The 14660-nt window shown below is 38.8% G+C and overlaps 1 protein-coding gene across 1 annotated transcript in view; it reads left to right on the top strand.

The window, feature by feature from the left end:
• The window catches only part of LOC107294457, a 64049-nt gene that overhangs the window by 25622 nt on the left and 23767 nt on the right, over window positions 1-14660 (top strand). Inside the window, exons 13-19 of the mRNA XM_015823689.1 lie at window positions 1076-1166; window positions 3112-3249; window positions 3747-4003; window positions 4289-4400; window positions 9625-9852; window positions 11210-11365; window positions 13074-13273. Coding sequence (XP_015679175.1) covers window positions 1076-1166; window positions 3112-3249; window positions 3747-4003; window positions 4289-4400; window positions 9625-9852; window positions 11210-11365; window positions 13074-13273 — 1182 coding nt within the window. The remainder of the gene's footprint in view (window positions 1-1075; window positions 1167-3111; window positions 3250-3746; window positions 4004-4288; window positions 4401-9624; window positions 9853-11209; window positions 11366-13073; window positions 13274-14660) is intronic.

Here is a 14660-nt window from a genome sequence, read left to right as displayed (position 1 = left end):
ATGGTAAAAAAAATGGGACTGTGGGAATGTCCAGACAGGGAACTTGTCTTGATCTGCTTTATTGTTTAGCAACAAGTTTTTCTCATAGCCCGCTATAATGGAATGTGTGGATGACCTTAAGGAAAAAAATGGAAGAAGTGCTACTAGGAAACAATCAGACAAGAAAGGCAGGAGCCCCCAGTGATTTAATTGTCAGAGAAAGAAATTTAGGAAGGACCCGCCCTAATGGATTAAGCAGTTAAATGTGGTGATGAGAACCTTGTGTTGCAAGATCTGTTCAATGTAGATTTACAATAAAGTAAAATTAGTTCATCTTGTCATGTTTCCTGTCTCGTTTACCCAGAAAAGATGACTTACCTTGAAAGTACAAACTTCCCATTGCCACTTTTAAATCCTTGATCCATTAGGGAGGATCCTTCCTAAGTTGTTTTTTTCTCAAGCTTCTGCTCGTCTGGCTGTTTCCTAGGCAGCCTTTCTTCCCCAAGGTCATCCACGCTTTCCACTGCACCTACTGAAGAATGGTTCCTTGTATGTAGAATGGACTGGGGAAATATTTACAGGTTTATTCTGTGAGTTTCATTGAAAAGCTGTATTATCATGCATTTTAGATCAAATGAGGTGTGCAAATTGCAGTACAGAATATATAATTAATGTATAATTCCATGGAACTCCATTCCATTCCCCTTGATTTTCTGTTTTAAGTTCTCTCAAAGTTGCTCAGTGTTGCACGGCCACTGAGAATGTTCTGGGATTTGGAGGAGTTTGTTTCTGTTTTTGTAATGCTGGCGTCCTCTTAACTCACGGATGCCTTCATCTATGTATGGATGATGCTATTTGGCGACACGACAATTTTATCCCTGGGTTTGCTAATACACAGAATATGAACGTGGCACCTAAAATATTAGTAGCCTCCATTAAAATGTGTTGCAGTTCAAAGTGCTTGCAAATAAAATGAATAAACGCTCTTTGTGGGTTTAATATATAATGGCTGTTTCACACATGTGCACTTGATATAGCAGTAATCAACGGATGAATTGGAATGCATGACCTCAGCCTACTTCTCCATCTTCTGCAGGAGGAGGAAGTTTCCCAGACAGCCAAAGTCTTTAAAGGATCTGCCTCAGCAAGAGACACACCTTCAGGACATCTGCCAGGATGCTGATCGGGTAATGTCTCTGTAGAAGTTTCATGGATTTTCCAAGGCCTTTTCATGTTGCAGCCCACATGGATTCCCTTATTGTAGCAATAATGCTTGCTTTAGGCTGCTGGTTAGCTGCCACTTGGATGGAGAACAGGCCCTGGCATGAATAGCAGATCTGGTCTACACATGCAGCAGGATGAGGTGATAGAACATTGGGAATATAAACAGGGGGAAATCAATTCTTCAAAGCTCCTGCTATGCAAATAAAACAAACAAGGGAGAATGTTCTTTCTAAATTTCTCCTTGCTCTCCTAGATTTTTGTATTTCCAGGAATTCTATGGAAATCCTCAGTCATCCTGGTCATGGTTGTCCCAAAAGTGCTTTTTCAAAAGGCAACTGGACTTCCTTCATTTTTCTTTGAAGAAATTTTGTTTCTCATCCAAGAAGCTTCTCCAGTTCTGATTGAAGGAGGAAAAAAGTTGCCTTTTGAAAAAACACCTTTGGGATATTTCCAAGATAATCTTTTTGCAAGGAAACTTTAAAAATGTGAGCTTCAGAAATGTGATGTACTATTAGGCAGAGTAAGTCATCTACCTTAGGTGATGGATGCTAGAAAATGTGAGAACAGGGGCAGCAGAACGTTCCTTCTGAACTTATGGATGGTTCCGCGTTCAATCTTGAGTACAGCCAATAAGCTGTGATCTCAATCAAAGATCCTTATTGTTGTGAGTTGCCCAGAGTCTCCTCTAGGCAAGTTGGGTGGCTATATAAATTTGATTAATAAATAAATACATAAAATAAGTAGAAGAGAAGCTATAATCTTGCTAATGTGAAAGGATAATCCTGCTCTCAGGCTAGTTATCTTCAAGTGGTCCAACCAGTCTTAACTTTTTCTGAACTCTGCTGCCTATTTACCACTTGCCTGCTCTATGAGTAAAATCTTTGTCAATGTCAAAGTAGATGTGATCATTTCTGATCATTATATATCATTTTCCAGAAAAGTTTATTCAAAACAGTTTGCATAGAACTCTGTAGTTTTAAACACTGATTAGCTCCCACTGCATAGCGTAAGAAGCTCAAAGATTGTTAGCATCTTGGAGTTGGGTGGTCTTAATAAATCTAATAAATAAAATAAAATAATAAAATAAAATAAAATACAAACGGAGCTGAGACACTGGGCTTTCACCCATTTGTAGCTTACTTTCTCACATTATCACATGGAGGGAAAACAACATAGAAAGGAGTTTGTGCTCAGCCAATTAATACTAGAGAAAAGCAGATCCTTGTGAATAATAATAATGTATTCTATTCTTGGGCTCTGTCTGAAGAGGAAGTCAAAGAGGCAGAGGTATTGCATTCTGAAGATCTTAGGTTAAAACCATTGCATCTCCTAGTTCAGTGATGGCGAACCTTTTAGAGACCGAGTGCACAAACTGCAACCCAAAACCCACTTATGCATTGTTGGGTGCCGGGTGGGTGTGGCCCATTGGCTGGGTGTGGCCAATTGGAGGTGTGGCTCATTGGGTGGGCGTGGCTTTGGTGATAACAGCAGACTGGATGGGACTAAAAAGTTCAATCAATCAATTCCAACTTTGCAAGATCTTTTTTTTTCCCCCGCGAGAAGTTGAAATTGACTGATTGATTGAACCTTTTTTTTTTTTTTTGCACACGGCAGTGGAGGCCTAAAGCAAAAAGGTTTTATTAAACCCAGCCGAAGGCCTAGGACTGGGGCGATGGCGCACGTGCCCACAGAGAGGGCTCTGACTGCCGCCTCTGGCACCCGTGCCATAGGTTCGCCACCACTGTCCTAGTTAAAGGATTATGAAATGAAAGCTCTTTACTTGAGACCTTCAAGAGCATTGGTGATATTCTAGAGAATAAAATCAGTGAGTAGGTGATATGACATACAGCATATGGCAGATTTTTATTTTAGTCTATATTAAGAATATATATATTTTGCACCACTTAGGAAATACAGCAGTTGCTACATACTGATCACAGGTGGAGTCCAGAAATGGAAGATGCCCTTGAGGAGCTAGGAGAATTATGGGCTGAATTAAAAAAAAGGCATCAGGAAAATGGCAAGGCATTGCAAGAAATTGACACAGTGAGTAGTAGCCATCCCTGGAAGCAATATTTTATTCTTCCTTTCTCCTTTGCAATAGTTCAACAAGGATTGTGTATGTTTCCCCTGCTATCTTGGATGTGGAGATGGAAGCAGGGGAATGTGCCATGTTAAGTTGGGACAAACACTACCAGATAGGCTCTGGTGGAATGGGAAACAGGAATTGAGAGAAAAAAAGTCCCTTCTAAAACTTGTATCTCACTCATTGCAAGTTCTAATCCCAAGATAACTTCCATTTTTGTTCTCTGTCGAAGCGGTTCATTTGCTTGCAAACCAACCTTGCTCTGAAAAGTTTTTTTTACAAGCATCTGGATTTGCTTCTTTGTTGGTGGAGTGTTCCTACACAATTTTTCCTACTTGTTATAGAAAGCTGACCCTGGGATTTGTGTGAACTCTTTTCTCCTCCAAAGGAGACTACTCGGGTGCTATATATCATAAACTAGATGTATCTCATATACGTTATTCCTTTCTCTTTGCAGGCTTTGCAGCTGGTTGGGGAGCTAGAAGCTGCTGAGTGTTGGCTGGAAACTGTGGCAGGCTTGCTCTCTGAGCCAAGAGCAACAAAGAACCTAGATGACCTCCAGAGGGATCTGCAAAAAGTTGGCACCTTGAAGAACAAAGCTGGAGCATGGGCTACTAAGATTCACACTCTGCAGGAAGAGATGCAGATGGTGTCCTCCTCTGAACACACAGCAGCTGCAATGATTCAGAGAAAAATGAGACGAGTAAAAGAAAAGTGAGTTCCTAAGGATCAAAATACTGTAGTGTTTTCTGTACGGAAGTAATATAACAGCTGGACTTTTCAGAAGGTAATACAAAGAGACCACATTTCTTCAGGGAGCCCTTATTTAAAAGACAGCTAAGCAAGAAAAGTTGACTTTTAAAGGACTAGGATGGTTTAATAAGGTCTTTCTTGTTGCTAGCAATTTATCTTCTGAGCTAACCTGTTGTTTCTGATTGATAAATCAGAATAAATTTCTCTGTGCCTTATATTTCTAAATGGTTTACATTTTCTCACCAGGCTGGCCTGTGTGCAGGAAGCCCTCCAGCACCAAGCATCCAATTTACATGATTCCCTGATTTTAATGGAGTTCTTACAGAATGTCCAGATGGATCAAAGAAACCAAATAAAGGTGAGAAGCAAACAAAAGGAGGATAAATGAATTACAGAATTATGGAATAACAAAAAGTTGGAAGAGACCTTGGAGGTCTTCTAGTCCAACCCCCTGCTGAAGCAGGAGACCCTATAGCATTGTAGACAAATGGCTGTCAAATCTCTTCTTAAATACCTCCTGTGATGGAGCACCCACAGCTTTTGAAGGCAAGCCATTCCACTGATAAATTGTTCTCACTGATAGGATATTAGGTTGAACCTCTCTTTGATCAGTTTCCATCTGTTACTTCTTATCTTGCTCTGAGGTGCTATGGAGAATAGATCAGTCTCCCTTTTCTCTGTGACAGAAGTATGATCTCAATCCCTTTCAGTCAGAGGGAAATATACATTATGAGAGACTTCTCTTTATTGTTTAGTTTGAATAGCAGGATATCATCTGATATTTCAGTTCAGAGTTAATTGACCAAAGTAAGGTTTTTGCTATTAGGGTCAGGATTTCAGTCCTTGCTTGGATAGAACTTAGTTCTGTGATTGTACATTCTCTCTAAACAGATTATTTGGTGACCAAGAGTAGTCATTCTTTTTCCAGGATTCATTGAATATCAAGAGAAATGTGAATTTAAATTAAAATTGATAAATACTTTTTATAGCTGAATTTTAACCTCATTCTAGTTCTGATAATCTCCAATTGTGAAAGCATTAGCTCTAATCCACTAACTGTAACAACTGACACTAGATGAATTGTCACAATAATCTGCCCTGCTGTTTACTGAAATATCTCTTAAAGAAGTTCATGAGAAAGAACTGGCCTTTAGAAATATGATAGATATCAATCTCCCTTTTAGGTTGATTGATAAATTGATGTTAGCAGCTTGTTGTTAATGCTTTGTAAGCATATCTGGTAAATAAATCCAAGGGAAGCCTGTTCTATAGTAGTGCCGTGTCTTTGAGTAGTCTCCAAATTTAAATCTGTCAGAGTGTCTCATTTGCCGTTGACTGAAGAAACTTTCATTTTAAATGTTTACTAATTACTTTTAACATCTATTATATGTTTGCTATATATTTTGTTATTGTTTATTTAAGCATGTAACAATCTTTACTTTTTAATGTTAAGACAGGGGTTTTTTTTGCAGGATGGTTTAAAATATTGTTTGTTACTGCTTCTATAAATTCGCTATTGTCCTTATTTTAAGATAATGCTTAATATAGATGAAGACTGGGAACTAGTTTTTTATTATTTTATTTTTATATAAAAAATTAGAAAACTCAAAGGCTTCTATCTTTCATGTATTGCAAAACTATTATGTGCATGAATGTCTTGTTACTGTTAATTTTTTATATGTAATTGACATTTAAATCAGTTTACCGGTATTTACAATAGGAAAGAAATGTCAACTAATACTGTATATGCAGCTCACATCTCTAATTAGTTCTTCCAGTTAGGATTCCTTATGGATAAAATGTTTGCCTGAATATAAAAAGAGAGATGAGATGAGTTCTTCATATCATTTTATAACTGATAGAGAATTGGTACCATTGTATGCTTGTCAGATACTCTTTTGTGTGATCATAAAAGCATTCAGTACTCCATTTTCTTCAATTCCCAAATGTTGGCATGCAATTCAAAAGAAAATGAGCATCAAGAAAAATAGTAAGTCTTCCAAAACAAAATTAATATGTGAAGCAAATTTTGTCCTAAAGAGAATCACTATGAAAGACCGCATCATAAGAACCAATCACAGGCTTGTAATTTTTGTAAATAGCATGAAAAATCCTCTGGTATACTAAGGAGATTCTGAAGCACTTAAAGTTGCCAGCCCCTGTGGACTTCAAAAGAAGTTTTAACTGAATATACAATGATTCTGCTTTTCATGGGAAGGGAAAGCTCATTGAGCAACTATTAGTTATTACTCCAATTGCTTGGTTTAAGATATAATCTCCAAACCCTGTCCAAGTTCTTATGAAAGGATTATCTTGTTATTTTCAATTTGGATTTCCCTCTAATGTTAATATAACGTGCTCATACAGAATAAAGCAGTTGGAATGCTATTGAATACTAATCCTTCACATCATATAATACATTGGAATGGGAACATGTTAAATATACCAGTTTCTGAATTAACCTACAAAGGCAAAAACCCAGGAAGCAAAATTTATCATTTATGACTATAAAGTAAATTGTATGATATAAACTTAAATCTAGAGCATTTTTTTCCTGAGTTTTAAATAGAGCAGAATTTAGGGTGGGTAAAAATTATTCTGAGACTTTGGACTATTTTCATGATATTTGGATGACAAATGTAAATCATACATATCATTAGATATGTACATTGGTATAATACTGAATTTTTTATTTCTCTGACCAGTTTGCTGGCAATTTCATTTGAATAATCAGGAAAGATTTTATTTTCTTGCCTTAAACTTTCTGAGTAGAGCAGTAAGGCTGGCTGGAGTATTTTGGGAGTTGAAATCCACCCATCTTAAAGCTGACAAGGCTGAGAAAGACTGGAGTAGAGAAATATGGATATTATATTATCTTTTCTCTGTATATAAGATTTTACAGGAAATTTCACATTAAAACTTCTCTATTTTTTTACACACATACTGTATATTTGGTGTGACGTTTTCAGTTATTATTTCAGTTGTCAAGATGGGTTGCTATATAAATTGATTCACTGGTTAAATAAATATGGATTGATTACCTGTTACCATTTTCATCCAAATTGAGATTTACCAGGCATATGTAGCCAGATCTATTTCTAGATATCCTGTATGATGCTAATCACAGCACAGTCATGTAAAATGCAATGTTGTATAAGTTCAGTTCCTAGATTTGAACCCAATAAAGTAGATCAAACTAAATACCATGTTTCCCTGAAAATAAGACCTATCCCAAAAATAAGCCCTAGCTTGATTTTTACATGTGCGTCTAATACAAAATACCCCCAAAATAAACCCTAGTTAAGACCCCGCCCACTCCATCCCACTGTCTGGTTGCACGAGGTAGGGTGAGGCACACATGTAAAAATCAAGCTAGGGCGGGGGAGGATGGCGCTTCCCCATGCACCCTGCACCTACTTACCTCAGAACCGTCGCAGCCAGGCCTCCCATGTCCTCACATCTGCCTCACCTTGCGGCAGTGGCACCAACAGCCGTGTCCAGCAGGAGCCTGCGTGGCTACCGCCAGCCCACTTCTGTGGCCATTTGCTGCCGCTAGTGCGCGTCGCCCCTGGCCTCCGTTTCACCAGCAGAAGCCTTCAGGAAAGCCCAGAATGGAGCTCCAGGTTGAAAGCCTCTTTTCCTGAAGGCCTCTGCCGGCGAAACAGAGGCCAGGGGGTGGGCAATGCATGCGTCAACCCGAAGCTCCATTCTAGGCTACAGATGCCTGTCCTGAAGGCTTCTGCTTGCGAAACGGAGGCTGGGGGGCAACGTAATGAGCAGCTGGAGAAGAAGTGGGCTGGCAATGGCTACGCGGGTTCCTGCTGGAGGGAGTTGTTGGTGCCGCTGCCGTGAGGCAAGACAGTAAAAAAAAAAAGCATCCCCTGAAAATAAGACCTAATGCCCCTTTTGGAGGCAACAAAATTATAAGACTGGGTCTTATTTTCAGAGAAATATGGTACATCTTATCAAGTCCCAATAAGAGTGGTAACATGCTCTCACTGTAGTCCATGAAATAGAAAATTTATCCCTGACCTTATCAGATAGTCCTTGACTTATAACAGTTCATTTAGTGATTGTTCAAAATTACAACAGCACTGAAAAAAATGAAATTTATGACTTTTTCTAGCAGAGAGAAGTTCCCTGAAGATGGGCTCCAGCATGAGTCCAAAAGCTCAGAAGAGTAAATCGCTAGTCCTAGTGACCAATCCAATATTGATTTATGATCATTTTTCATACTTACAACCATTGCAGCATCCCCGTGGTCACATGATCAAAATTTGGATGCTTGGCAACTGGTTCATAGGACGGTTGCAATGTCCTGCTGTCATGTGATCTCCCTTTACAACTTTCTGACAAGCAAAGTCAATGGGGAAGCTAGATTCACTTAACAACCGTGTTATTAACAACTGCAGTGATTCACTTAACAACTCTGGCAAGGAAAGTCATAAAATGGGGCAAATTCACTTCACAACTGTCTCACAGTGACAGAAATTTTGGGCTCGATTGTGGTTGTAAGTTGAGGGCTACCTGTATAAGCTCTTTGTGCTCAAGTATTTCATCAGAATCTGATGAGTACACTCTGTCTCTAAAAGTCCATTGGTAAATCAGATGTTTCACATCTGAAGTTTTAATAAAGGCAGCAGGACATCCTTTTCCCCATCTTTAGCAATGCTAAAACTGTTTCTTTTTTCTGTGTCACTATGCTTCCAGATACTTAACCTGGTTTGTGGTATTTTATTAGCTTTTTTTAATATGCTTTTAAAGTATTTTATAGCAGCTTTAGAAATTGTTTGACTAATTGGGAAATCATGTTTCCTCTTATATGAATTTTACCTGTAGTTGTGTCAAAAGGTGTTTAGAATATATTCATTGAATCTTGTATTCTTCTAAACTTACTAGTAATGTTCTTACTCATTTGTTTAAGAGAGGACATCACCTTTGCAACTTTTTCAATGGATATTTCAGTGAACAGCTGGTGCTGTAGCATTGTGGCATCATTGTAGCACAGGTTAGGGCTTCAGGATCTTCTTCGTTTTGAAGATATCTAGGCAGCATATATGTTATTTAGACCAAGAAATATAGATTGGTCTTCTGCTTATCAATTCTAATTAAACAGATTTTCTCTCTCCCCCCCAATCGTGTATGATTCTTGGAGACTGCCTGAACAAGTCCCTGAAGTTTTCTTGGCAAGGTTTTTCAGAAGTGGCTTGCCATTGCCTCTTTCCTAGAGCTAAGAAAGAGTGACTGGCCCAAGGTCACCGAGCTGGCTTTGTGCTGGATCTTCCAATTTCTAGTCTTGATGCCTTGACATCACTACACAAAACTGGGTCTCAATTAAGGAGATACATACAACTCTAAGGCAACAAGAACAGAAAAACACCCAAAATCTTGACTATCAGTTTAAATAACAAATGATTAATCTCACTGAGTAGGATTGTATTGTCTTACTACCTTTCTGTTTTAAATTCCTGCTTTGTAGAATGGAAATAATGGTGTTTTTATTTCCAAAATTGCTGTGAAAATTAATAGAGTGATCTATGTATTTTAATACCAATATTGCCTGTTTACTTATTTTGCTTCAGGGTGTACCAAACCAGTTCAGTTCCCCAGAACCTTTGCACCTTGTCTTTGCCCAAAGCGCTCAACAGGGGAGCAGTAAGGATATGAGTAGACCACTAAAGGAATTACAAGAAGCAGTGGAAATGCTGAACAATGTAGTGAAGGAACGAGAGCAGGCCTTGAAGGCGGCGACTGAAACCGAGAGCCTGGAGTGCTTTACTCCCGTCATGAAAGATAAGGAGGAAATTGGGGTAAGAGGAGGCTAAGAGGTGCCACATATTAGCATACTTCTCTAATGGTTAGAAAGAGAAGACCTACATTTTTTACCCTGCCCCAACTCATTGCTTGTTGTGATAATGTTTCTGGCATTGAAATAAGAATTGGAGGCCTACAGATCAATATTTTTTTCCTATTAAAGATATGTCTGAACCAGCAATACAGAACCTTTTGCAGGTTGTTATGTTTTTTGGCTTGCTTTAATCCAGTGCAACTCTTCATGCAGACTAAAATCTTGAAAAGTCTTTAGAGGAAGCTGATTTATATCAAGTCAGACTGTTATGGTCCATTTAATTCTATATTGTCTACTCTGACTGTCAACCGTGCTTTGGAAAGGAGAATTTCTCAGAGATTTAGAGATCCTGGGGATTGAACCCGAGATCCTTTTGCATGTAAATCATGAGCTTCACCTGTGATGAGTTCCCCAAAGTAAATGAGCTGCTCAGGCCTCCTCACATTTCCTCCCTGATGTTCTTATATTATTGAGACTGTTTATACCTCATACCTTTTCACTGTATTCCTACATGGCTTTCTGCACACTCACATCCCATCCATAAAGAAATTATGGGAATTTCTTGGAACTAAATCTTCAAATACATTGGATCAAACATGTAAGTGGTCCAATCTAGCACTACAGTGGATATTATGAAATGCTTTAACAAATTCCAGAGATGGGTCTGCAAATCTAAGAATCCTAAGGGAAGATGGCACATGTCAAAAAACGCGTAAGACAATATTTTGTTTAAAGAAAAACAGCTGGTATGAATATCCTAGTTTTCATATTAACAAATGTGCAGTAGGGTGCAAATTAAGACCAAGATGCAGCCATTTTAGAAAAAAAAAACACAATGTAAAACAGCTTGGTCAGAAAATGTCCTTAAATGATGGAAGGATGATCCAAACTCAGAAACCAAGAATTCATCTAGACAAGTGCAACTTCAGTTGTTAGACAGATAGCAATAGCACTTAGACTTATATATCGTTTCATAGTGCTTTTCAGCCTTCTCTAAGCGGATTACAGAGTCAGCATATTGCCCCCAACAATTAGGGTCCTCATTTTACCAATCTCCAAAAGATGGAAGGCTGAGTCAACCTTGACCCAGTCAGGATCGAACACCTGGCACTCGGCAGAGTTATCCTGCAATATTGCATTCTAACCACTGCACCACCACAACTCTATATAACAGTGCTGGCTGTGGAATTCTGGGAGTTGAAGTCCACATGCCTTAAAATTGTCAAGGTTGAGAAATACTGCTATATAACATCCTATCAAGAAATGTCGAGCACTTGAGTGCCATTGCTAAGCTTCAAGTTTGTTCTTTCTCTTCTCAGCTGAGCTGGGTTACCTCACAGATTGAAACAATCCGTGAGAGAGCAGAAATACTGGCTGAGGACCTCATCCAAGCAGAGAGGAGTTTTACTACAGTCAAAAGCGAGATGGATCTGCTTGATGTGCAGGGCATACAGGAAAGGCAAGAAGAGATAGAGGTGAGATCCAGAGCTTTGGTTCTGACTTTTGTATCTTGAAGAATGTTGAAACTGTGCTGGTTTCCCCCACTTTGGAAAGTTTTCGGGTGGCACTGGTTTTTAAAATTAGAATTAATTTTAATTAAAATTCACTGTACAACTATTCTGTTTTCCTCCTTTGTGCTTCCATTTGTAAATATAAATGGAGGAACTGGTAGGAAATGAAAGAGTTACAAATGGAGAGTAATATCATCTGGATCATCTTGTAAAAATCCAGGAATGAGGTAAGGAAATTGTTTAATAACTGTTCAGTCAGGAACCGTTCCATCTCCTGCTAATCTTGTCTGCACTGACAGCTAACTTTTCTTGTTTAGCTCATTCTGTTTTTCTTTTCTTTTTCTTTTTTTATGACTTTGGCCTTAGGCTAATCTCAAATGGATGGGAGTGAGAAATGTCCTGGGATTTAGAATTAGATTGGCTCTGGTATATAAGAACAAATATATTTTGCTGTAGTCAGAATGTCCCATATGACACTTACTGGATGCTTAAATGCGTTCCTGGACTTTGTAGGTGAAGATTTGGAAATAGAACATATTCCAAGGGTTAAGTGGTGTGAAGTGCTTCTCATGTTTGCACAGATGTAAATGCAGCAACAATTAGCACAATGTGCACAAACTTTCTTGGCTCAGTAGCCACTCCCCTCCCCCAAATAAGTTTCATTATCTAATACCATATGTGGGAACTATAGATCTTTAAGAAGACATTATACATAATATATATATATATATATTCTCTAATTACGTTAAAAATTCGAATCCTGGGTAAAGCCATGCAGTAAAATAAATAAATACGAACACCAGGATAATATCAAACTATAAAAAATTAATAAAATGCTGAGCTTTCGTCGGTCAGCACTACCGACATCATCAGAGCATAAAAGCAAGTCACTGGGAGTCCTCTTTTATATTATCGACTGGTTTTGCACGCGGCTCCTGGACCTGGTCATCGGTCCTTCCAACATCCTTGATTGTTTAACTGCTGGGACGCACGCATTGGCTGCTCCTTTGATGTTTTTCAAGGCTGTTATACCATTATCCACTTTTCTTCCAATTCCTCTCCTCGTATCTACCCCGCTATCTGTTATCCCACCGCCAATGTCACGAGCTGCTGTTCCCCCCTCCCCTTTCTTTTTGCCGGTCACTTTTTTCGTGCGTGTCCAATTGTCTACCTCCACCCCATTGAGTCTCGGGCTTGCAACCCTTTCCTCCCCCTTTTCCTTTTCGATCGTTTTCCTCATGTATCCGCAGTTATTAAATTTTTATAGTTTGATATTATCCTGGTGTTCGTATGTATTTATTTTACTGTCGGGTTTTCTCCCGCGTAAAATTGGAAGTGTCTTGGCGACATTTCGATGAAGTCCCATTCGTCATCTTCAGGCTGGTGTTTTCAGCTTCGTGATTCTAGGAGTAATGTGTGCCTTGTTACCATTGTAAATTGTGGAAGATTATCTCACAAGATTAAGTTTGACTATAATTTTGAGCAGTACTTTTTTAAAGAGGTATGATGTTTATTGGTTCTGACCAACTGTGGTTTTTTTTAGCTTTTTTTTTTTTTCAAAAATCAATAGCAAAAACCTATCCTTTCCAGGATAGCAACAAGGATTTGCTATCTGGAAGGAACCAGGAAAGTGTCTTCACCACTGTGAAACCTGTTGTCTTGTGTCCCACAGAGTGATATGTCTCAGCTGGAAGGAAATATAGAGGACCTGGAAAGAGCAGTTACTCACCTGGTTCAAACTGATGACTCCAAACCGATTCTTGAAATATTAGAGGCTTGGAAAGATCTCCAAAAACTGGTGCTAGAAAATTCAGTTCATGGACAGCAGACTGTTCGCTTATGGCAATTCTTTAAAGGCTACCTGGCCATTATGTAAGTTAGTTTCTCTTTCTCTTCTCCTTAAAATCTTGGGATGCAAGATGCCCAGAATTAAGAACTGTCTTAAATTCCCCCCCCCAAAAAAAAATATTGTTTTTCAGATTTTCTTATAATTCATATCATATTAGCTTTCCAGCTAGTCTTATTTTCTTTGTATTTTTTATACTTCAGCAAGAATGCTTCTTGCTCTTAGAGAAATCTTGGGGAGGGCTTGATGTTTTAAAATTAATTAAAGATCAGAATCAGGAAATAGTTCTTTTATTTAAAAAAAATCAAACCTTCCTTAACCTCCAAAGTGTTTTGTTACTAATCACGTCTGTGAGATGTTTTTGTTTTGAAGACAATTCAATTAGCTTCTTAAAACTATTTCAGTTCTAGGCACAGTATTTCTTGACATCGAATTGCGTGCAATTTGAATGTAAATTGTCACAGTTGACAAACATACTGGGAAGTTGCCATTGGCTACAGAATTCCTTGCTTTATACATCTTTATTGAGCAAAATACACATACAAATATTTTAGTGTTGTCAAGTATGATGACCTATGTGTGAGTTCCTTGCTAACTTTTAAACAATAGTGGGAGAAGCTGACATTGTTTTTACATCTTTAATATTTCCTGAGTAGACTTTGAGACAAGGTAATGGAAAGTGTTTCCATATCTTGCCAAGAAAACTGAATGGAAATGTCCGTGTAAGTCAGTAGGTGTCCAGCACAGCTTGAAGGTGATTTGATGTTTTTAAAAGGCTTAAGGGAAGTGCTGCCTAGCTTAATTATGAACTATAGGCAGAGAACTTCTGCCATCTAGTGACCCAGATGCAGAATAGATTCTTGGCTCTTAATAGCTAATGTTCTAGGTCAGGAGTCTTTAAACTTGGCCCTTTTATGACTTGTGAACTTCAACTCCTAGAATTCCTCAGCCAGCCAGGCTGGCTGAGGAATTCTGGGACTTGAAGTCCACAAGTCATAAAAGGGCCAAGTTTGAAGACTCCTGGTCTAAGTGAATATTCTGTGGCTTTGTTGGTAGTGCAGAACAAGGATGGGTAGGCTTCAGATCTGTCTGGTGTGTTTTATTTATTTTTTAATTAAAACCTGAGGACCCACCATCCAAACCCTGGTGTAAAAGATATGCATTTAGAATTAAGGAATAAGTTGCCCATAAGCATCTTCTGTTTATTATATTCTGCCAGTGGCAGAATGATCTGGAAATGGGGGAGGTAGTTGTAGAGCCCCTGTCATGGTCAGATCATTCACTCCTTAGGATGGACTTCCGGACCGCTCCCCCCTGCCGCAGGGAGGAGGAACCGCTTAGATGGTTCCGCCCCAGGCGCCTGATGGACCCAGAGAGGTTCCTGACGGAGCTTGGGCCATATCCTGAGGACCT

The sequence above is a fragment of the Protobothrops mucrosquamatus genome, unplaced genomic scaffold (genome assembly GCF_001527695.2).
Source record: "Protobothrops mucrosquamatus isolate PMUCROS unplaced genomic scaffold, P.Mucros_1.0 scaffold1951, whole genome shotgun sequence".
Taxonomy (NCBI): domain Eukaryota; kingdom Metazoa; phylum Chordata; class Lepidosauria; order Squamata; family Viperidae; genus Protobothrops; species Protobothrops mucrosquamatus.
The sequence above is the reverse complement of the archived record's forward strand: the minus strand, read 5'-3'. Positions and strand labels throughout refer to the sequence as shown.